The 23,889-nt window shown below is 39.7% G+C and overlaps 2 protein-coding genes across 6 annotated transcripts; one reads left to right on the top strand and one right to left on the bottom strand.

The window, feature by feature from the left end:
- Window positions 1-111: 111 nt before the first annotated feature.
- LOC120458557 (uncharacterized histidine-rich protein DDB_G0274557) lies at window positions 112-23,145 on the bottom strand. Of its 4 annotated transcripts, XR_005617205.1 has the most exons (3): window positions 23,042-23,145; window positions 22,712-22,831; window positions 20,970-21,272 (listed from the first exon to the last, which is right to left on the bottom strand). XR_005617205.1 is itself a non-coding variant. In XM_039646242.2 (2 exons), exon 2 carries the CDS (start codon window positions 668-670, stop codon window positions 185-187), a length of 486 nt encoding a protein of 161 aa, XP_039502176.1. In that variant the 5' UTR covers window positions 671-702; window positions 22,712-22,970; the 3' UTR covers window positions 112-184. The 4 variants fall into 4 exon arrangements, 3 of the variants coding, with proteins under 3 accessions (XP_039502176.1, XP_039502177.1, XP_039502175.1); XM_039646242.2 differs by lacking the exons at window positions 20,970-21,272; window positions 23,042-23,145 and adding an exon at window positions 112-702 and having other exon boundaries at window positions 22,712-22,970; XM_039646243.1 differs by lacking the exons at window positions 20,970-21,272; window positions 22,712-22,831; window positions 23,042-23,145 and adding exons at window positions 112-702; window positions 8,409-8,461.
- LOC120458556 lies at window positions 8,213-12,659 on the top strand. Of its 2 annotated transcripts, XM_039646240.1 has the most exons (4): window positions 8,213-8,787; window positions 8,974-12,038; window positions 12,098-12,225; window positions 12,289-12,659. In XM_039646240.1, exons 1-3 carry the CDS (start codon window positions 8,322-8,324, stop codon window positions 12,194-12,196), a joined length of 3,630 nt encoding a protein of 1,209 aa, XP_039502174.1. In that variant the 5' UTR covers window positions 8,213-8,321; the 3' UTR covers window positions 12,197-12,225; window positions 12,289-12,659. The 2 variants fall into 2 exon arrangements, with proteins under 2 accessions (XP_039502174.1, XP_039502173.1); XM_039646239.1 differs by having other exon boundaries at window positions 12,098-12,659.
- Window positions 23,146-23,889: the final 744 nt, after the last annotated feature.

The raw sequence follows: 23,889 nt of genomic DNA, 5'->3' as shown, positions 1-23,889 counted from the left end.
TAAGTACAAAAGTTAAGTGTTGAAATGAGTTTTAAATTAAGTAAATGTTTTTATACTAAAGCATAAAATCTTTGAAAATATTACTCGATTTTTCGATCGGGGAAAATCTGGTTGATATACATATGTATAAGTTTATTCTCAGATACAAATGCAATTACTCTATATTATTATATCTATTATGGATTCAAAGATCAATTATTTCGTATTTGTTCTTTCCAGGTATTTCATTAGTGGGCAGTTTGTCTTGCCTATCGTCGTTTGGGGTTTCGTTGGGAGTTGGGTGTCTTTCGGCACCAGGCAATCCACTCTGAGGTGGACCGCCTCCTGGGCAACCACAATGCGGACACCCTCGTGGTGGAGATCCTGATGGTTGCGGTTGATGTGGTGATGGTACCGAAGGTGGCGGAGGAGGATGACCATGCCAATAGTGACCAACATGCAGATATCCCCCCGGTGGTGGACAATGGGGTGGTGGTGGAGGTGGACTATGTTCCTCCCAAAAGTGACTTCCATGTCCATGGGGCCAATGATGGGGTGGTGGAAAACAATGGTGACCGTGTCCACAGTGTCTACCACTACCATGTCTGCCACGATGGTGGTGGTGATGGCGAGGGGGAGGCGGACCTCCAGGCGGGTGGTGTCCTCCTCCTGAAAATCGGTGACAGGACATCTGATCGAGTCTCAGACGAATTTAGTGAAGATCTAAAAGAATAAAATAGAATAAAATGCTTATGATTCTTTTCATATTCAAAACGAAATATATGTTTTTACGTCTTATGTACATACAATACGCCTATAAGAATATTTTTAGGAACATATTCATAAATTTCATTTTTTTCTATATGCAACTTAGTTAGTGCGCATATGTTTAATTCCGAATGGTTTTTTTTTAGCGTACTCATGACGGCTTTTGCATCAAAAGCAATAAACAAAAACAAGTTTTGAATTCAATTTGTTGACGCAGAGTAGGTCTCTTCATTGATGTATGTACATATATAGGTTTATAAGTATATTATTCAAACACATATTATGGCTGGTTGCCTACCAATGATTATTTTAAAAAATAATTTCAATTAAAAGTAGAGGTAAATTATGCACACAACTTAATGCTTTGTCTTTTGTTGTTTTAATCAAAAGAATTTGCTCAGCTGATAAAAAGATATTCACAATCTAGAGTGGCATTGCATTTGGTTGCCAAAAAATAACCTATAGGTTTATTCTTAGAAGCTTCGAAGAGTTGTTCGTTGATAATATATCGCCGCCAAAAATACCATGCATTCAAATGCTTTTGAGATTAAAAGTAAATTCGGAGATGAAAATATTATTAATATTAGCTACATTGTTAAACTTTAAAACTGTGAGAAGTATATTTTATTACTTAATAACGTTTCGAAACGTAATTGATCTACCTTTTAATGCGTAGAACCGTAGTGATAACCAAATAATTAAACAACTAAATCGTCTTAATTTCCGAGAATCTTCTTAGCTATTATCACGCCTTCGCTTGCAAGGATTCATCCTTAAGCAACGCAACCCATTTGGGCGGAAAGGAGATCCAGCGGCATAAAGTTATGTGCCCAGGGCCAAAATTTTAATTCCAAATTTAATTTTCAGCCATTTTCCTCATTTTCCCCGGATGAATTTGTCAGAGCGTGTCGCATTCGAAAACCGCTCGCCGGGAGTGGAGACAAAGACATCTCGAGAAAGGCAACATTTTTTGGCTTATGCCAAAATTACATCAAAAAGCGCTGCGGGTATGTAGGCATGTAGACAGACGTGGCAATTCCCATCTTAGGATTGAGTGAAGTGGCGGGAGGAGCTGAAGGATTGCTGGGCTTTGGGAGTGGGAGGGAGTGAATGCCGTGAAGATATGCCAGGACCCTTGGAGAAAGGAGCAAAAGTTGAGCGGACCGAGGAACGGGGTTGGTGATTGCTATCTTCATAATGACTTTGAAGTGTCAAACAATTTTGGGGAATTATCAACGCCCGCCTCGTCTTTCGCAAAGGTGAAAATGAAAATTGTACTTTTTGTTTGACTGAAACTTGATGGGGCCAAACTGAAGATATAATTATAATTTAATTGAAATGAAATTGTCGCTTAAGTCGAGTGGAAAAGGAATGGCAATGCTGAATTGGTCGATTGCAGGGGAAAAGCTCTCAAGTTAATATTTAGCTGGCTAAAAATTTGGGCAGATGCGAGACACTTTTGGCTGAGTTGTAAAAGTGAGTCAATAGAATACTGGCTGGCACAACTATTTGCCCACCAATTTAATGTGCGACATGGGCGAGTTGAAGGAGTTCGTCCAGCTCAAGTTCTCAGAGGGATGCGACAAGAAAAGAAATCTATTCGAAATCCATAGGGTTGACAAAGGACCATGAAGGGCCAGAAAGAAGAGCATGCCTCGAACAATGTCCGAGGAAAATCAATTTAATTTTTACTCATGCTCATGGCGTGACCCCTCGAAAATCCAAGGAAAAGGGGACGAGGTCATCCTGCTGAGCCGCCTGAGGTGGAAATTTCACTTAAGTCACTTTCAACTTTCGCAAGATGCCATCAAAGTTGGCTCCAAAGTTACTGGTCAGTTGATTTTTCCGCCTCCCGGGGCGGCGGCCATTACCACCGATATTTACATTTTACCCAACCCACGGGAAAACCTTTTCCCGAACACGATCTCCTCCCGCGCTCTCGAAACTTATGAAAAGTTTCGATGAATTTCCGATAATGCTTTTCTGGCAGGTGTGTATACATTTAACTTCAGCGCACGTGTGTCAGCTTTTCATCATCTACTATCCACACTTTCCAAAACGTCAAATGATTTTCTAGCAGAGCAGAAAAAATAGGATATTGTAAGCATTTCATGTTGTGCTCTACATCTTAAATCACTTTTAAGATACAACACCTTTTCACAGTTAATCGACAAAGAAACAAATTTAAACTAAGTTGCAGTTAGTTCACATAAGAATATGTTCTAGTAAGAGTATGTTTGGAGCTTTGAACAACAGATATATTTGAAAAGGTTTGGTGAAAAACAATTTTGTTGCCCACTGTGTGCCGCAAAGGGAAAACAAAATGGCATACTTGTACTGTATGAAGATGAAGATGAAATTGGAAAATCTGACCAAGCCAGGATCCAGAAAAGGGGGTGTGAAGGGGGTGTCGGGTGGCTGGCACTTACATGACATGACAATAACTTTGACTTGACCATTCGACCGTTGCTCATATCTGACCATCCTTTCCAGCTGCCCACCACTCCAGGACCTTCTGCTTGTTTGTTTGTGCCGGTGCGAGGGGGTTTTGCAGACAGGAGATGAGGGGGGATGGGTGCAGACAGGCAAGGATGTGTGGATATGTGGTGCACAGGTACACACACTCACTCGCACACTCACGTAATGCTCTTTTTTGACTCCAATGCGATGGCTGAACAAAGAGAAATATTTATGCGTTGACCAACTTGACCAACTCGGACTCCATTGCCATTTCCCATTCAACCTCGGGCGGTCCTTGAAAGCCAAAAATTTCGAATTCAAATCCAATTCGAAATCAAAGCCCGGCCAAGGAAGAAATTCCCAGAAGGGGTTGAGTCCTCCAACTGCAAGCATAGTCATTGCTGTTTATGATGAAAAATGTCCAAAATTACTTTGCCAGCTTCTGTGCACTGCAAAATAATACTACTATGTACATTCAAAGATCTCACTTTAAAACTAAGAGATATTCCTGACTAAAACCCCTTGCTAAATACAATGTTCGTCAAACTCTTGTAATAAGAAAATAATATTTTGTCTTGTGTACATTCTAGTATCCATGCGATGTAAGTGTGTTTGCAGACACATGATGACCTTTTGGGCACAGCATCGAAAGGGTCAGTCCGAGACAACTCCACTCGAGTTTTACGTTAATATTTAATATTGCGAATAGTTGATTGAAACATTTAGAATTTTCCATGACGGGCGCCAGTTGCTTCAGAACAACAAATTGCTCATCTCTGCATATTCCAGTACGAGTGCTCGATGTCCCATTTCTTTAGTTGGCTGCCTGTGATTTTATTTGGCCATTGCAAATTGAATTGCGAATAATTTAGTAGCTGAATATCACATGGGAAGTGCACACAAAACTATTTTCTGATTTTCGATTGTTAAATTGGTACAAATATACAATTCCCCTAGACTTACAAATAATTATTTCTTAACAAATTGATTACCATTTCTCGGGGGAGCTAAGCATTCTTTATTGGAAGAAATTAAAATCCCCCATGTTACCTTCATTAAGAGAAGAGCGGGCAAGCAGCGGGAAGTCCTGGTCCTGTCCAGGTCCAGTCACCCATCAGAAGGACATAACGATAATTAATAGAATTTGTTCAGGGAATACGTAATGAGGCATCGACGGGGCGACTTGATGTCCTGCAGACAGAACGGAAAATCGGGAATGAAGGAGCGATTCGATTTTTATTATTTTTCGATTTGCAACGCATTCATTCGGATTTTGTTGTTTTATTATTAACATTTTCATGTGGACTCCGCCATTGGTATTTTCCCTCTTAGCTTTTTTTGTTTTCTTTCTTTTTTTTTTCAATTCGCTTAGACAAACAAACTTGAATGTAAATGAAATGGGGGATCGGTTGGTTCGTGGGGCAGGAGCGATACAGTAAGTGTAATAAAAATTAACATTAATTCAGGAACAAGAAAATGGGAAAAATTCATATGACACGAAGGACCCAGTTGCAGGGGGAATGTTGAGGAATTTTAACAAGAAAAATATGTAAATTGTCCCGTAATAAAAACGTCCGTTTTCCCTGCCATCCGAAGGCACACTTATCTGCAAATATAAATTTTATGAAACATTCTCCGAAAGGAAAAATCGCTGCGAAGGAATTAAAATGGCAGAAAAGTATAGGGATACAAAAGAATAAAAAATCAAGTGAGAAAAAATAAAAGCAGCAAGAAAACGGAATGAGGCCCACGGCTTGAGGCTTGAGGCTTGAGGGGTGGGCACAAGTTATATCCCTGCAGGACATTATTTTAAATACTAATCCGCATCAGTTTTTATTTGAGTTTTCTTCCAGACCCTGCTCCCGCTCCCCCTCTCGCTCCATCTCTTGCCGGGCGCCGGAAAATCGTCGCTGCCCCTCGCTCCTCTCTCCCGCTTTTCCGCCTGTCTGGCTGCCATTTTTGTTTGTGCCTGTGTCGTTACATAAATTCAGATGTTATCCCAAATGCGCAGCATGCACGTTATTAAAATAGCGGCAGGGCAGGCGAAAGTCAGAGGCAGATGGAAAATGAAACAAGTTTGATGATATAGCCAAAGTCCCCCATCGAAGTATATTCATGCGTTGAACATAGAAAGCGGCTAAAACAGATAGTTACATTAAGCAGCGAATTAAATGTTGAAGAAATGTACTTTTGAATTGTTTCTTCTGAAACGTGTTAGGCCCTCTTATAGTGTGTTAAAATTAATTGAAGGTGCTAAAGATCCTCATGAAAGAATATTCCTTAACTTAGTAACACTTCCAATATTTATTTTTAGAGTTTACCGTTCAGTTACCATTTAATTCTAATTTGTGATCAGTAGGGAAAGTTGGGGCTTTTTTTCAAATTAACCATATTTATCTGCGAGCGTGTTTTTGAAGTTGGTTATAAGATACCCGATAAGAAAAGATACCCTATGTTTGGGATTTGCTTTAGGTTTGCTTTTGGTTAGCTTTTGGTTATCTTTGGGTTTCTTTTGGATTGACAATGTCTTTATTTGGGGTTCCCTTATGTTTTGCTTAGAATATCCTTTGAGTCTACTTTCAGATTGCTTTGAGCTTGCTTTTAATTTGCTTTCTATAAGCGTCTCCTTCCCAAAGTAACAAGTTCTTAAGCTACCCTTTTAAATACTTTCGAGTAACTGGCAAATGCCAAGCGATCTTACCAAGTAGCCCTATTTCTTGTTTGTTTTAATTCCAGTTGGCTTTCTTTGAGAAATTGGAAAACGTAACGAAACCTAGACCTAAAAACCAACCGAAAGTCGGGTCCAACGCAAATGAAAATGCAATTTTATTTATTGTTATGTACAAATACTTGCTTCGCTTTTTTCCTCTTTGCACATGCCAAGCTTATGTAAATTTATTTATTTTGCGTAATTTTTCTTGTTTTTACAGAAGAATAAATTCGCCTTGTTGGGCCGCCAAAACCAAGCTCGTTTCCACCTCCCCTTGGGTAGAAAAATTTAATTAGAATAAAAAGACCGAGGCAGCGGAACCAAAGGAAAAGTGAGAGAGCGAGGCACAAAATTAAAATAAAACGAGAAATTTTCGCTAAGATGAAGCTTATACACCCTTGCAGTAATTACATATGGTATATAACTAAAAAAAAGTGATTTATACCGAAAATAACATGTTTCTTAGCAGCTAAGTGACTTTATATGAAATCATATATGGAACTTTTTGGAAAGTTCTAAGCACATAGCCATATTGACAGTCCTTTTGATACTGAAAAATTTTATATATACGCATTATGGTCGCAAATATGTAATTCACTGCGTTGCAAACTGCTGACTTAAGTCATTATACCCTCAGCAAGGGCAGAATGAGGAAACTGGTGAAAAAAAATGGTTACCAAGCCGAATGCCAAGCAAGAGGAAGGATTTCGTGGGTCTGGCTGGTCCTGCCAGTAATAAGGCAAAAGTTGTGCATTTTCATGTGTAGCTGACAGCCGACGCCAACATTTTGTAATGAGCTGCCGGCCATCCCCTCAATTTGAGGGGTCCAAGGGGGGGGGGGGGGTCCAACGGGAGGGTCAACGGGGGGTCAACGGAGGGTCAGTGCTGTCAGTGGACAAAGGTTGCCACTTGGCCGCCATGTCGTGTCCGCGACTTTGACTTGAGGGAATTTTCCCCACACTGCCTGTCCCGTAAATTATAAGCAATAAAATGTTAAAAATAAGCCCAACTGAAAAAATTAGAGTTCTTCGGCGAAAGGGGGCACAGGAAGTGGTAAGGTCCTGTCACTCGAGCAGCTTAATTGCACACTTTGTTTATGACTTGATATGGAAAAAACCACTGTGATAAATGGGAAATACAAATAATTTGATCTGAAATCTAAGAACTATTTTGTATACTTACGAATTTTATATATAATTCTTTTTACAGCACTTTTGAGCTTTAAGTTTTCAGTATTAGATATCAGAAAAACAAAACAGTTGAAAAGATTTAATTTTCAGTGTTTTATAGCTGCCAGGCACTCAAATGTGATGACGCTCAATTATGGGGAGGTTTACGTGCTTTAGTTTGACTCAAATTTAATTACATTGTATTATGGAATTTATATGACATCCAACCGCTCACACATATTCACTTTGACTGGGATCCTCTCCGTCACTTTAGTTCTGGGTTGGCATGGGATTAATTATGATGCGCCCTAACTTGCTCGGTGCTCGGTTTAAATGAAATGTAATAATTTTCGTTGAAGGATTTTAATTTGGAATTTGAACATTGTACACAACATAAATTTCCAGCCCTGTGGATCCCACAGTGAAAGGAATGTGTATGTACGCCTGCCTAACCAGGACATCATAAACTCGGGTTTGCCACCACTCAGTTTCCAACCAAAATTGCCAGCCAGGTGCGGCTGTGGTATTTGATGACATAGAATATGTATGTTTTTTTTTTATACTAGAGGCATTTCGTACCGTTAAGGTGTGCTAAAGCTCGAAGAGGTGTTTTTTAAAGATAGATAGAAATTATTAAATATTATTTATCAAAGAAAATGGTGTCTTATTCGTTGCAGACCTTATTTTTCGGCTATACATATATTTTCACGGAGGATTACAAAAACTTATGAAATAAATAATGGCATTGATTGCATTTCTCTTTTCTGCATGGCGGGTGAGAGAGAATAAGCTTTAATAACACTTGAATACGTGTTTATAACCGGAAAATAAAAATAAGACAAAGAGAATGCTAAGTCGGGCTACTCGACTATCAGATACCCGTCACTCAGCTAGTGGAAGTGCGAAATTTTAGCATTGACAGTTGGAGTGGGCGGGGCAAAAAGCTTTTAAGACTTAACATAAAATAAAATGCAGTAAAAAACACAAAGAGCGAAATATTTTCTCTTTGAAGAGAAGAGAACATTTTTTTATCAGCTGATAACACGACGATGACTTTCAGAATGTTTTGACTTAAAAGCTTTCTTGCCTCTTTTCTCTTCAGTCTTAAAAAAGTTCCGACCGAGTGTCGATCTTTTGTCGATTTTTTAATAACAATAATATATATAACAATAAATAAATAACAATAAATAAATACGAACAAATATTTTAAGAAAAACACTGAAAAGGTAGAAAACATGGGACAGAAGACGATCCTGGACTTAAATCAATATGGTTTCTATGAGTTACTCAAACAAATAAAAAGAAATTGTGAAAAAACATACCCACATGAGACACTGGAAGAAATTAAATACCGTGATTTCATAAATTTTATCGGGAGCTGCAAACAGTTTAAAGTTCTGTTTTATATGTGGGATAAAGTCTTGTTCAGACGATTATTTATACCCTATTTAAGTTTCGCGAGTCACGTATACATCGACTTCGATGAACTATACACACGACTTAAGAGCTTGACACCCAAAGTAAAGGAAACCTATTATAAATCCGTATATCGTGCTATTAAAGAGAATGACAACTTGAAGACTGTGGAGTTGAAATACCACGCAGAAAATTATCACAGTGCGCACATGGAGGTATTTTCATTTGTAATGAATGAGCTTAGGAAAAAGAAGAGTATAGAAGTCTTGAAACTGCATATTCCTGGTGAGTAAAACGAAAAAACCATAATACTTATTTATCAGTATTAGCAGCTAAGTGTGGTAAAGATTTATTGAGCTCCAAACTTGAATGAACTAAACATATGGGTATATTGCAAGTCTAGGATGAGTACTGAAATATCTTTACCTTGCGTAACCGACAATTCTGAAATCTAATTATTGCTTTGTTCAGTGTACACCATCGATGACCTTTCGGGATTCGGAAACCTCATTGAACTCATTTTACATGTGAGAGTGGACGTTGAAGAGTTATGTAGATGCTGCTCTAATAACCGAAACTTGAGGAAACTTACTGTTCTCAGCGACAGTATGATGGGAAGGCGCTTGTCCGATATTGCACCACATTGCAGTCAAGTGAGACGATTTACATTTTTGATGAAACCCGAATGCGATGCCTCAGAATATGCACCACTGGCCAAAATGTCCAAGCTGGAACAGTTGAAGATTTCTGGAGTACACGAACCGGGCACCTTAAAGCCACTTTTTCAAGCACTGGCCAATAGACAATCCGAGGCTTTTAGAAAACTATCCATAGATAACGCTCTTTTAACTTTTGAGGACACAACGGCATTATCTCAGATCAAACTGCTAAGGGACTTAAGATGTGGCTTTGTGGACCCCCAAAGTTTTGAGCCCATCTCCAAATTGTTTTACCTCGAATATTTAGAAGTACTTTCGGAACATGATTTTAGAACAATTTCACAGCAAATGGGCAGAATTCTTGAAGATGATCAGTGGAAAAAAAAAATTCTCTTCAAAGACTGCTATATAGATTACAATTCAAAGGGGCATCTGGGCCTTGTTCTTAACAATGTTCATGCCTCAGATTATGCTGGCTTGTTGACGGTTCCACATTTAAAAAGCCTCGAAATTAACGGCGTTTACAAACCAGGTTCACTCGTAGAACTCTTCAAAATGCTGGATTTGGTTAAATTGCCCAGTCTGACGATAAACACACTGAAACCCTTTACGAGTGATTATGAAATCCTTATTAAAAAGGGCTGGAAGTTAAGAAGCCAAATCATACCGACGATCAATGCAGAGGAAACATTAGCATTGTCGACCTGCAGGGAATTAAAGAATTTAGTTTGTGGCTTCTCAGATACCACGAACATCCATCTTCTGCAAAACCTCGTAGAATTAGAAGAGCTGGTCGTTACCACTAAACCACCGAATGGCTCATTACGAGCTCTGTTCAGCGCTTTGGCGTCTGAGGATGTGTCATGCCTTCAATCTTTCCGGCTCTCATCAGGAGCAATCGATTCTCTGGAGGCTGAGGAGTTGTCTCGAATAAAGTCTTTAAAAAAAGTGGTATGCGGTTTTGTAGATCCTCGGGACATCGAGAAATTTTCGGACCTCGCTTCAGAAAACCTTGAAGAACTTATAATTACTTCAAGCCAAAATTTCCACGAAACGTCACAAGGTATTTTAAAAGTTTTACAGTGCTCAAAAAAGAAAATCTGCTTTTCCACCAAAGACATATTTATAAGCGCAGATCGCAGAGTTAAGTTCATTGGCCTTAAAATGAGTATTTTTGAAAGTTACACGGACGATACCTTGCTCGTTCCAATAGCTAGTGTGAAATGGGTGGAACACCTTCGAATAACTCTGAAACGAGGCAGTTTAAGCTATTTTTTTAACTCTCTGTCTTTAACCAATAACCATCTCAAGAAAATTGAAGTATTCGGTGGTTCTCTTGGACTTCACGAGACGCAGGAATTGGTCAATTTGAGATCTTTAAAGGAACTTCATGGCACATTTACCAACTCAACAAGCTTCGAACATTTGCGACACTTAGTCTATATCGGAATTGGTGGTAACCGATTTCCAGAGAATATGGTTGACATTTTTGATTCCATTGAAGAAGAGCTCACCATCAGTGTAACGAAAAGTGAAATAAGTTATAACAACAAAACTGGTCGGCTAACACTTTGTGACGTACTTTCATTGGATTTTTCCATTGTGTCCACAAATATTGCTTCACTAGCTTGTCTCAAGGACTTAAAGTCCGTTCGAATTGTTGGGAACAATTATGGGAGATCACTGCAATTATTTTTGGCCAATCTAGCCTCTAAACAAACTCTTCAGGAAGTGATCGTAGAAACTGAGAAGGATGAAATGGAGTCCAGCGTTTCAACACTCAGCTCAATTGAGTTAAAGGAATTGACAGCAATGAAGTCTCTGAGAACTCTAAAATGTGGATTCGCTATTCCGGAGGATCTTGAAATGCTGTCTACTTTACCAGAGCTGACTTGCCTTGTTGTTGGCTTAAATAGAGTAGATGTTTTGAAAAGCCTTCTTGGGAAAATCTCTTTAAATAATTTCTCAGTTCCAAACCAATTGCCAAGCGTGGGAATAATTTCATTCGAAATTCGGCCCCAACAAATATTCATTAATGAAATTATAATATCAAAGAGTAAAGATGATACTTACCTTGTCGGATTTTTACAATTTTTGAATTTGGCAAGCGGATCCATGCTAAAAAAACTGATCATCAAAGGCTCGCCAATTGAGCAAAAGGAAGCATATGAAATTTCAAAAATGGAGTCACTGCAGAAGCTTTATTACAGATTTTCTGACTTACAAGACATTAAAAGTCTTTTGAAACTATCTGAGTTGACAACACTCATAATTGGGTGCCGAAGTGCTCCTATGATGATTACAGAAGAGTATGAGGAGAAAACTTTAATGTCGCGAGTACCAGATCACATTTTACGAGAACTTATGCCATCATATTTTAAAGGATCCAAGGCAGTTGCTTATCATTTGGACCGCCAAAGATTGGTGATTGAGTTGCCACGTGAAGTATACTCCTTAAAAGCTATATTTAATCCTATGCCAGAGGGATACATACACACTCTCCAGGAGCTGGTCATAACCTACAGATATCTAGACATAGAAGAGGTTAGAAGTATAACGCAAATCGTATCATTAAGAAAACTAAGATGCGGGTTTGGGCGTGCCATTAGTTTTTCCTATTTGCGCAGTCTTACAAATCTCGAATGCTTGGAAATCAAGTCGTATCCTCAATTCAGGGAAATATATGATCATCTTGTGGCGTCTCTTCAAGAATGTCGAAATCTTCAATCCATTGACTTGCATTTCAATTCTCGTGTGCAGTTAATCAGCTGCGATTTTGTGGAGCGATCAATCCAAGCTCTGAAATTAGCCAGAGAGCCAAAGGTTCGGAGTCCGTTGAGGTTAAGCTGTTTTGTTAGTCTAGTTTTCATTGAACCGGTAAGAAAAGTTAAGAGTTATGTTTGAGTAATTGATTAAATTACCTACTTTTTTTGCAGAATGTTTTCATTGATGAAGAGTTTTTGAGCCTGTCCATTAATAAATTGCAGAAAGATGAGTTCTTGTGGATATATTATGAAACAAAACCCTATGACTGACGATATATATATGAATAATAATTTGGCTGGTACTTTTTATTTTAGAATCATACCTAATTTACCATATTGCTAACTTCATTTCTTTTGAAAAGTGTATGATACTCGCTCCATTGCAACTATGTATGTGTCGCAGTACTTAGACGCAAGCTCCGAGTTGTGTTAATGAACATGGAGCAAAAATAAAAACTTAGGCACATTTCCAGCAAACTCAGCAATAAATGGCATAATGAAGGAATTAATGAGTGGACGAGGGCCAGCGCAAACCGAATGGGGAAAAACTGGAGAAGCAGCAGCGAGGACGAACTTATGCAAATGCAAATGAAAATTAATTTAATCCGCAGTACGAGTAAATTTTCCATTTTAATTTAATTACATGGACACTGCCTACGTGAGCGACAGCTAACCAAAGGCAAAAAAAAAACCAAAAAAGGCAAAAAAATCAAATAAAAAACGGACACTTTCAAGCAACCATTTTTCCCTCCAACTGAGTTTCCTTTTTTTTTTTGGAATGGGTGGGTGAGTGGGCGGTGTCCCAACTATGAAATGCTCGTGTGTCCACTTAAAGCCAATTGGGTAATTATTTTAAGCCACAAAGTTCATTTGGCCTAGATGTGGAAATTATGAAGGTTTCGGTCCTTGGGCTGGGCATTTAATTGGGGCGATTTTCCAGAGTCCTTGCTTATGAAATTAAAATGCAATTTTCATTAAGTCGGCGCATTCCCCCAACTCCGTTCGCTGTTCGCCGTTCGCCTTATTTAATTATCCATTCCGCCTACAAGGGCTCCTCGCTAATAGCGAAATAAGCTCGGATCGGACAGGCAAAAAGAAATGAGGCAGTCAGACAGTCGGAAAATAGAAGGGACATTCATTGCCAATGGGCAGATGAGGAGCAAGTCAAAATAACAAATTAATTAGCAAAAAAGCAATTATTCCTTCCTGCGTTCTGTGCGCTTTCGAATCCATTTGCCATGAGCACAATTGAATGGCAAATTACATTTCGTATTAAGTCGAAACGGAGACAATCATTTGAACTGTCTGCCTAAGAAAAAATAGTAACACATAACAATTTTGTAAGTTTATTTCACTGTGTAGCACAAAACACACATGGTTTCAATATTTGAAATACCATAACATTCTTAAGCAACTTGTCAGTACATTCATTGAATTTAGTTTTATATTTTAAAGCCTCACTGAAATAAATACGCAATATATTTTTGGATCTAATAAACATTACCAAGTTAATTTACCTAACTACTAATATTTTGTTGAAAGTACTTGCCATTTCCCTCGCCAAAGGAAAAGGCAATTAAGGTGAATCGTTGACCACCCCTTTTTGTCAACCAAGGGTTGATCTACTAACAGCAACATAAGCATAAACAGATTAGAGGACACACAACATTTTCCACTTTTTATGGTCTTATATACGAGTATACATAGAAACCCATTCCATTCGCCATCCTTCTCCACAACACGGCACATTCCAGCTGGACATTGGGGAACATTGCAAAGTGGTAGCGACATTACGAGTATGTAAGAAAAATGCTAAATAAGCGCTTAATGCATAATCTGCAGCGAGGCATTACACACACAAAAAGCAGGGATAACTGCTGCGCCGTCACACGAACCCCAATTTCTACCCCCATCCCCACCCCCATCCCCATCCCCGCCCATTGACCATCCCCCAATCCCAATCCTCTGACAACGGCTTGGTCTGCCGCCGGACTGGCCGGACCAGATATGGCCATAATGTATGACTGCCATTTTATATGCGCCTTTGAAAAATGTGCTGACACTTTGAGCCGAAGCAGGAGCCCTACACTGGAACAAAAAAAGTACGAGCACTACGGAAGTAGTATGTGCTTTAAATATATTAAATAATATTATTATCTGATTACCTTTTCTTTGTGCTGCGCACAGAAAGTTAGCACATCTTTGTGCACATATAAAGTTAGCTCGGCTTTTTTCCAGTGTCTTCGAAGCCAAAGATGGGGGATGGACTGGAGCTGGAGCTGTAGCTGGATGTGGAGAGAAGGCTGGACAGCAGAATGATGGCGCTGGTGCGAAAGGGTTGACCCCAACGCAATTGACCACGTGTGCGTGTCCATTTGGGGGCGGTCAGCCTTAGCCTCGGTGTTGTGTTGTATGTATATGTTGTGTATTTTTTGTTTTTGGAATGGAGGTTGGGGCGAAATCCTTTTATCATTTAAATGGCATATGGCAAAAGGCAGTTTTTATTTTTATAATCCCAGCGAGCAAACAGCCAAGGAGCGGGCCCGACAAGACATCACGGAAGTGGCGATGTCGGGAACAAATCACACGAAATTTGTAAATGTCCATTGTCAAGCGGTTGCGACGACGGTCTCACCTCGCAGCCAACTTTTTCACTACCACCCACGCCAATTTCTTCCTGCTCAGTCCATTTATTAATTTGCCTCGAATAACTTTGCAGCCCCCCCTTGTGAGGCGAACGTAATCCCTTCTCAGGCACTCACCCCGTGGATTTTGCGTTTTTCAATAAGGCGAAAGGAACAATTTGCCGCACAGCAGGTGGAAATTGCCAACAGCCAAGAGCCAACAACCGGATTGCGGGTGGAAGTAGGTGGTCGAGGATGTGGAAGGATGTGAAAGGATGTGGCAGGATGCGCCACCCGTAGCGAAGATTTTGTGTCACTTTCTGGCGTAATTTTAGACCGACTTTGATTGGCGACCATTAAAAATTTCGCTCGTGTCCCGCCAGTCATGTGATTGATGGCCCGAACGTGATCTATGCCCAATAACCAACTAAAGTTTTATGAATTTTAATGAAAAGTTACGGCCAGCTGGCGTCGTCGGTAGTGGACACATTTTACTAAGGATTACAGAATGACGATGGACTTTAGTTTTCCTGGTCGGCTTCAAATAAATGAATTGCTTCGATTTTTTATGGTAGTTTCTCTATTGGTTTATATGGTTTTTTTTTAAATGGGTGTAAGAAACTTACTTTTCCGTTTTTTGAGCTTTGGCATTTCTCAGAATTTTATTACAACTTAAGATTGATTATTAATATTAAACAAACTTAAGTGTTTTATAAAGCTTTTGATAAGTAGGCTAGTGTGATTAAGATTTCCTTATCTAATTTGCTGTTTGGACAAAAAGTATGCTATACAAATCTCAGCGCAGTGAGTTATTAGCAATGGCAATTTACTTGAACATATTTTGGGGCAGCACAAAGTCTTGTATCTTTGCATACCGTGCAGGGTGTACCAACTTATTTTAATAAAACATATCCAATTAGTTTCGTTTACTCATCCGAACGGGAATTTAACTTTAGCTAATGACAGGCATTAAGCGCGCCAATCGTAAATCAAAATCTGCGCCCTTGACCGCCCACTTTGTGTAACCCAAACATTGCCAATGGTCTGTATGAACCCTTCCACCCCTTTCAAAATTACAACACTAAAATATCAAAACAGATGCGGCAACAGACAGGGAATCCTTGTCATGTTCGTGTGCTGGAGTCCTTCCAGTTCTTCCACCTTCCTTGACATCGCCCTGACTAATGATGTGCCAACAAATTTAACGCAACCGGTTACCCGCTCACAGATAACACCCATAACTGACTTGACTCGACTTGACTCAATAAAAAAGATGACAAAGCGCCCAATTCACTTAACAAATTTGACAATGGAAATCATATGTCATCATTATTAACAGTGAGATGATTCCATTTTCCGGCACAACGGCCGCACATATGGCCCGCTTCCACTCCGTGAAACTAAGCGGATAATTTCGAAATAATATCATAATCATAAGCGCAGGGGTTGAATGTGCGAGAAATCCGAATTTCAAAATCCAAAATCCAAAATCCAAAACCACCACCGCGGCTTTGGATGGGTGGTGCGTAAGTCAACCTGCTGGCTGCGTTCAAAGCTGCTCACTTCCCATTCCACTTCCACATCCACTTCCACACCTTCCGGAATGGGCTTTAAAATCTCCACAATGAAAAGGGAAATTATGGTAAGCGAGAAATGAAAATGAAAATATGTCAAAAGGACAGCGTCAACATTCCCCCTTTTGCATATTAAATTAAAATAATGAAATTTTGAAACGCTTTCGAGATCTCTAGTGGCGATGCTGTTGTTTACATTGTACGGCAATAAAGGAGCGAACTACGGGTCCGGAATGAAAGGGGACTCCGGGTCCACAGCCGGACGGAACGACACCCCATAAGTCGCACATAAAACAAAGCAATTGGAAAATTATGCACTTGTCCTTTAGCCACCGCCTCATCATCTCGTCGCCGCCCAGAAGTATGCTTTTAATAATCAGCAAAGTGTTCCGGATAACTGAGGGTTGGCCAACCAACCTTGCTCTTCCCTTTATGGATGGTGGGTGGAGGGGCGTTGGTTGTGGGCGTGGTTGGTCTGGACCCGGGGGCAGTTTGCCATTTGGGCTGGCACATTTGCATAAAATGGGAAAATATGTGAGTGCGCATTAAAATGTACAAAAAGTGAGCAAAGTTCCGGCTTAAGTGCGGTGTGGAAAGGGGAAAGAGATTAGATAAGATGCGAGGAGATGACTTTTGGGTCTTTGAGGGAAGCACCTTTTCTATGGGACTAGGTGTTTTTTCTAACTAACTGGCTCTCAGTTAACTATCAGTAAACTAACTGATAGTTTGGTTATTTCATTAGTACAGTGAAAACTATAGCCAATAGCAGTAACTGGATTATCGAAGTTTCATACATTTTCAAATTCAGTAGAGCTACCAAATAAAGTTCAGTACCGAAGGCAGAGGAAATGTGGCTCAGATGATTGAGTTTTCATAATGCCCGTCATTAGATTCAATTTTTAAAACCATCTGGGATATATACACATTTGGCTTATGAACAGTTTTTTGCGGACCTCTCGCATCGACCTATCATTTGATTAACTTAAGGTCTGAAATTATTCCATTAGCACAAGAGGGCGGTGCCGAGCCTGCGGCCAAAACATGACGAGCGGGAATGGAAACCGCCCCAAATCTACACTTGCTGCAATTCCCAAATGTCTACTTTTCAATGCGCTTAGCATTTTTAAGCTGCTTTTAATAAATTCGACACAAAATTGAATTTTCATAACGGTCTGTACTCGCTGTCCTGCCACTTGTCCTTTTGACACCATCCCTTATCCTTGGCAGGGGAGTCCAGAAATGGGAATGGGAATGGGCAACGTGTGCGACACTCACTTAAAAAGTGATTCATGGACACAGTCACCCCGGTAAGTGTGTTAACAGCAAGGACCTGGGGCAATTTTCAGCCTCCCTGAAACTTCTGTATATGTTTTTTTTTTCGGAAACTGCTTCAGCAAATTTGAAAACATTAACATGTATGGAAACATTGAAAAAGTTTGTTTTTGAAATGAAATTCCTTATTTGTACATTTGGGTTTGTTGTGTTAGGATGCGTTTATAAACTACGATTTTTACTAACATTTATGAGCTTACTAAACTTTTTCTAAATATTTAACTAAAAATTACTATTTTCGTATAATAGTTAAAATGATATTCCAAGCTTTGTGCTAGCAAAATTTATTGTTTTATTTAGGCGAATAAAAATTAAAACAATCTGCTAAACATGTTGCAAAGGCTTCGCTTATCTCTCTGACATAACATACTCAATTAAAAGCAATGTAAATCGTCGTTGTGTTATCAACCCAGAAAACCGTACTTAAACTTTATGCTCTTACAGCCAACTTCATTTGCCTATCTTGGCCAAACTGCAACGCAGTTTTGCGCATAAATTCCAAGCCTTGCTTACGATGAGTGCGCATTGAATATGATATGCTTGGCTATATTATTCATGTGAATAATAAATATGTAAACGCTCCGATTTCCACCTCGCCTTGGGGTTTTATCACACTTCAACCTCTTTTGGGGTTTCGTGTCTGTGTGGGCGGGGTCAAGGGGCGGTTGTAAATTTATGCATTCAAGTCATAAACAAGGGGCAACATTTTATTGTTATTTCTCATAATCAAGTGGCGACAGAAACGTGCGCCCGGGAAATGCGTGAGTGCGGCATTTACAGGAAAAACGATAAAATTATGAAAATTTTATGTCGCACAGCGACAGCGTGAATGGAGCTGAGGTGGAGGCCTTGGCATATATGGAGCGAACTCAATGAACATGTCATAAGCGGGGCTCGATCCCATTCCCATTCCCATTCCCACTCCATACCCATACCCATAGGCGTACCCAATCCTATTTCCATTCCCACTCCGCAACAGAACACGTTCGACGACAGTTGGACTTGTTGTTCCAGGAATCACAGCTCGGCTCACGCGTGCCACAAATTGTGGCCGAGATGGTGAGTACACTGTGGATAAAACCTAGCATTAAAGAAGTAATTGGTTATTCATCTAAAAACTACATAATGCATTCAGCATCAATCATTATTTGGTATCCATTATTATGCTTACTTAATAGTAACAAAAGAGCTTTTGATTAACTGACCTTCAATGATTTTCCTTTTTAATTTACTTTTCAGTGCAAAAGGTGTACTGCCAAAGGGCTCATATGTCTCGTAAAAGAAAATATGATGCGACTATCGCTACCCGTAAATCACAGGAAGGCAATGGGGTAGCATTAAAATGACATTGCCGTACGAAAAATTAAAATGAAATTACATAAAGCAAACAAGTCACTCAGAAAAAATAAAATCCCAGCTCCAATAATTAGAATTCAGAGGCCAAAGTATGCCAAGCAACGCGGAGTTGGGCCTCCTACCAACACCTAGCTGAAATTCCTTAATCGAATTTGCATTAAGCGATGAGCAGCTAATAATCTGTAAACCGAATTAAAAACCGCTTCAGGGGCGTCCAAGAGAAAAACGCAAAGCAGAACCGCCGACCCCAAGGGTCGAGTCAGCCAAAAAAATGAAAAATGAAAGAAATGCCAAAAAGATTAGCTCGGCAGCGGGGTGGGGAAAATGCTCCAGAGTGGGCTGGAAAATATTTCCGGCAAATTAAAGCTAATGAAAGTGCCCTCCACTCCAAGTTCTCCAAGGCAGCTCCACCTTAAGAAAAACTCACAACCATAATTCATGACCCGACTGCTACTGTTTTGGGTGGTGGTAACGCCCACTTCGCCGGCCCCTTTGGAGTACGCTGAAAAATTCACGACCCCCCAAACGCTGGGCTAATGATAATGATAACAAACATGCCTCAAGTTCCCGAGTCAGAAACTTTTTGACAAGCCGCCCTCCACGGCCATCCGCCACGACCTTCGCAGGATATATTTCCATATAATTCATTCCAGGACAGGCCCATCCCAGGCCCATCCATCCATTTTGAAAATGTGAATTCTTGCGCATCATCATTGTTTGATGGCTCGTGCTTTATATATTCGTATACACACGCCGGCGAAAACTTTATTTTTCATTTTGCTTAGCATTTTGGGGCGAAACTTCGGGGGTTGCCAGTCAGTCGACTTTTCATTTTCTCGCTGGAAAATCGCTTGATAAATTTGGGTCGAAATCGTTATAAGCGTTGTGCTCCATCGCAGGCCCATTAATTTTTCGCCTCCTGCCTTCAAAAGGTACAAGTACAATGCAATAATGTACAAGTGCTTGTACATCTCAAGTTTCAACTTAATAAATCTAGCCAATGAAAAACGAACCAAATTGATGATGCCAAAGTTTATTTGCTTTGTGTTCTAACACATAAATATATCATGGAAATTCTTTATAAATTTATATTATATTTTAAAGTGATATATGCCTACTTCCGCTGACTTATCCGCATCCACATTAAACAACCGAATCGATTTTTAATTGATTCCTTTTTAGTTTGATTTCGCAATTGAATTCATATTACATAAATCGACTGGCAATCAAGCCAAAATAAATTATTAATTAATAAGTGAGTGCACAAATCGAGCGAGCGACTCAAAATTCGAAACGCGACCAAACGAACCGACTTTGTGCCGCATCGAATAAGGCCTGAAAAAAAGCCTAATTAAAAATTAGTGCAGTTTTTAATTAAGAGAAATACGAAAATGAGACTTCATAACCAGTTGCCAAATGCGGCGCAATAAAGCAAAAACAGAGATTAAATAAATAAGCAGAAAGCGTGCAAAAAAAGGAAAACCACACAAAAACGCAGCAAAAAAATTGGCAAAAATTGAACTGAATACCGAGGCGACACATAAAGGCATAAGCGGCGAAATCAGTTAAAATAAAAAACAGCAATACAGCGAAACAGCAACAACCAGCCAGAACATAACGCGTTGACAAAACGCTGTCCGCTGCCATTTATGAAACCCATGTTGACATGCGCCGGGCACAGGCTGCAGCAGCTGCAGCTGCAACTGCAACGCACAGTGGGGCAAATCAGTAATACTCATGACTTATGGCTATCAACTAAAATATATTCCATTCTTTTTCCACTGAAACAGTTATTTGTTTAATCCTAATCAACTGCAGAACATATGTCAACCAATATTGGATGTTTATCTTGGATGTTTATATTTTGTTAGAAAGTATGTCTCAAAAATTGTGAATGGTATATTTATTTAAGGTTGTATATCCTTGAAATATTATATTATATTATATTATATATATATAATATTAAATTCATTATATTTTATAGTATACATTATTATACATACATTATAATTGTACATACATACATTACATATTATAGTACTTATTACTTTTATTTTATTTTCTGAAATGCACAGGTATGTATAATTAGTCTAGATCTTAAGCCACTGTGCAACGTCAGCGATTGCAATAATTTCTGAGCGACTCTGTCCTCCGTTTTGGTCATCAGCGGCATTCTTGCCGCTTGCCGCCGACTGCCGACCGCCGACCGCCGCCGCCTTATGGTCATGCGCTGCGCCAGCCCGCTCCAAATTCTGTGCAGCGGCGGCGGGCGGCGGAACGTGCCATAAATTGGCCAAATCAAATGCCGCTGGTCAAGCCGCCGCCCCACTGGAAAGGGGGAAGGGAATGGGGGAATGGGGGGAAGCTGGCAAAGGCAACTGCCGCTCTTACAGCCGCCCAGTGGAGTTGGTGTTTCTGTGTGGTCGGCGGCATCAAGTCGCGATGCGTTGCACTGGTCAACTGATTGAAAGGAAATGCATTGGAAAAAAGGAGTTGAAACCATATAAAGAAAATATTCTGAAATATAAAAGCTGATTTGTATTTGTGCTCATTAACTTGAAATGCACACTTTATCGTCGATTATTCAAATTTAAGAATGGCGTCTTTAAAAAGTATTTCGTTTAAAGAATAATAAATTCTTTTTAATGCGAATGCTTGACATCACTTAATGTCATGTTCATCAGTAATCTTGGTATAGTTTACTTTATTGTTCCAAGTGTACCATTAGTGTCAACGTAAAGGCTTTCCATTCAGTACCAGTATTTTCGCACTAATCAAGCTCTGAACAAAGGCAACCGAAAGGGTTATAGGCACCTTTTATTCGACTAATTTACCATCCTTTTTTCAAAAGATCCATGAAGTGCTAATCAGAAGTCACGGACTGCGTCACTTTACCTAAGTTAAATGCCTATTTAAAATACCAAAAGCACGCAACAAATATTACAAATTAAGCAAAATTACTCGGTTCAAATTTGGAAATGAGCCGTCATTTGTTTAATGACAGGTCACAACAGCGAAGAAAACAAAAAAAAAGTTGAACAAATCAAACAGCAGCTAACAAATTGATTGACGGCTGTCGGTCAGAAATGGAAATGCCACTGCAATTGGCTGAGTTCAGTGGGGTGCGGATGGCGTGACAATATTGACATAGTTGCGATCACAATGGCATCTTGTGAGCTGTCCATTGGGATATATCATATATATATATGTATATATAAGTAACACACGACAGATCGCACTGATGCAAAGTCGCTGGCGTTTTGCGCTGATTTGACTTTATTGAATTAGGCAACGGCAGCGATCGCTAGGCAGCTTGGCTATAAATCAAAAACGAGTTCAAAATTTGTGTCACCTCTGCGTCCAAAACAGCATCTTGGCATCGATTGCCTCGTACGTGATCATTTTATTGAGCACATTTGACTATTATTAGGGAAATATAACACATGACGCACTAAATACAGATCGCCGATTGGCGACATGGACATGTGTACGGCGGCTTTTCTGTATTTATGGCAACATGATTTATATCGCGCGAAATCCAAACAAGCGTATTGCGCATACGCAGCGTTGCCGCAATGCGACAAATTTGGTTAAATTACGCGAGTGCAGCCGCAGAACGTGCTGCTGCAAAAGTCGTGATTGCATATCTCTCGGATATAGATACACTTATGTACGTTTCAAATATCTGTCACTTCGTTAGCCACTCACAACGACGCCCACAACTCAAAGTGCGACTGCGAACAACGGAAGTTGGCATCTTTACGGCCTAATGCTCGTTTAGACAGCATTTTGGCAGCGGCTAATCGACTAATCGAATAAAACAAGCCATATCTCTCCCGGCGTGCATACCATTAAAACTCGGCTCAGAGGTCTGGCTAAATCACAAATCGGATACTCACCACCAATGAAGACTCGATTGGTGTTCGTTTTGTCATTCAAATCGCCTTCTATGGCCCATTTGCATTTTGTTCGTTGCGGTGTTCCTCTGTTTCATTTGCGTTTTCGTATTTTTATGAGTGCTATAAAAATTTGCGTGATGGATACACAAAAGCGATTAGCTTATTTTTAATGTTTCAATTTTTGTATTGCCTTTTACGTATTTATTTGATCATTCTCGCATTTAATGCATGCCATTTCTGGTCATAATATTTCTTTGTTTTCCGAATACGAATGAATTAAATTGCCTTTTATTTTGGTCTTTTAATTTGGTTTTCAGTTTTGTCTTTTACCAAAATGTTTATTAATTTAATCCATGGATATTGAAGTTGTTTAATTGTTGCCTAGCTCGCTGATGAATTTCCAAACACGATTTATAGCACAACTTTGTGTGAAATATGTATTATAGTATTTATTTAAAAGCTTAATTTTGGTGTTGAACAAATTTGAAGGTAATTTAGGAGCCTTTTTTATACAGATATTTACCTGAATACCTGATACAAAAAGTCAACTTTATAATTAGTCAAAAATACATTTGTAATCGAATTTGTATACCTTCAAGATCAAGTTCCTTGTTTATTAATATATTTTATTTTATCAACAGTGCCCTTAACTAGTTTTCCGTGACCATACCTTGGATTAAAGTTAAAGGGAGCTTAAAGAGAATGTAGCAGGTGATCACTGGAGCGCAACCACCCACCGTTATTCCTGGGATTGGGTCCATTGGAATCAAGATAAATCCGTCAGGCGAGGAACTGTGTTTCGTCCCCAAGTTATCCTTTCTGGCTTTTGCGCCAGACAATGGCGTCTGCGAGGAAATTAATTTTAATTGCCGGAGGTGCGTGCGCAGAGCGCATTGCAATAATTGGCAAAGGCCAGGTCCTGGCGCAGGACACCACGACACCAGACAAGGAAAGATGACACTTGAGACGCCCAGACTCGGACTCGGACTCGAATCCGGAGTTGGACATAATTTACGGCTGCAGTGGACGATTGCCGAATGGAAGTTGCTAAATAATTTAAAAACTTTTCTGCATTCGCTGCATAATTGAATTAGCGGCGACGGCGGCGACGGCGGCGGCGGTGGGACTCAAAACAAGTGTCAAAGCGGAAACGGAAGTGGCGCGAAGAAGAAGCTGAC

This window comes from Drosophila santomea, chromosome 2L (genome assembly GCF_016746245.2).
Source record: "Drosophila santomea strain STO CAGO 1482 chromosome 2L, Prin_Dsan_1.1, whole genome shotgun sequence".
In the NCBI taxonomy this organism is placed as follows: domain Eukaryota; kingdom Metazoa; phylum Arthropoda; class Insecta; order Diptera; family Drosophilidae; genus Drosophila; species Drosophila santomea.
This window is presented reverse-complemented; position numbering and strand designations above follow the sequence as displayed.

Coding starts and splice junctions, on each gene's coding strand:
- LOC120458557 (XM_039646242.2), bottom strand. CDS start 670: ATGTCCTGTCACCGATTTTCAGGAGGAGGACACCACCCGCCTGGAGGT.
- LOC120458556 (XM_039646240.1), top strand. CDS start 8,322: ATGGGACAGAAGACGATCCTGGACTTAAATCAATATGGTTTCTATGAG. Junction 8,788..8,973: donor CTTGAAACTGCATATTCCTG/GTGAGTAAAACG, acceptor TGCTTTGTTCAG/TGTACACCATCGATGACCTT. Junction 12,039..12,097: donor GTCTAGTTTTCATTGAACCG/GTAAGAAAAGTT, acceptor CTTTTTTTGCAG/AATGTTTTCATTGATGAAGA.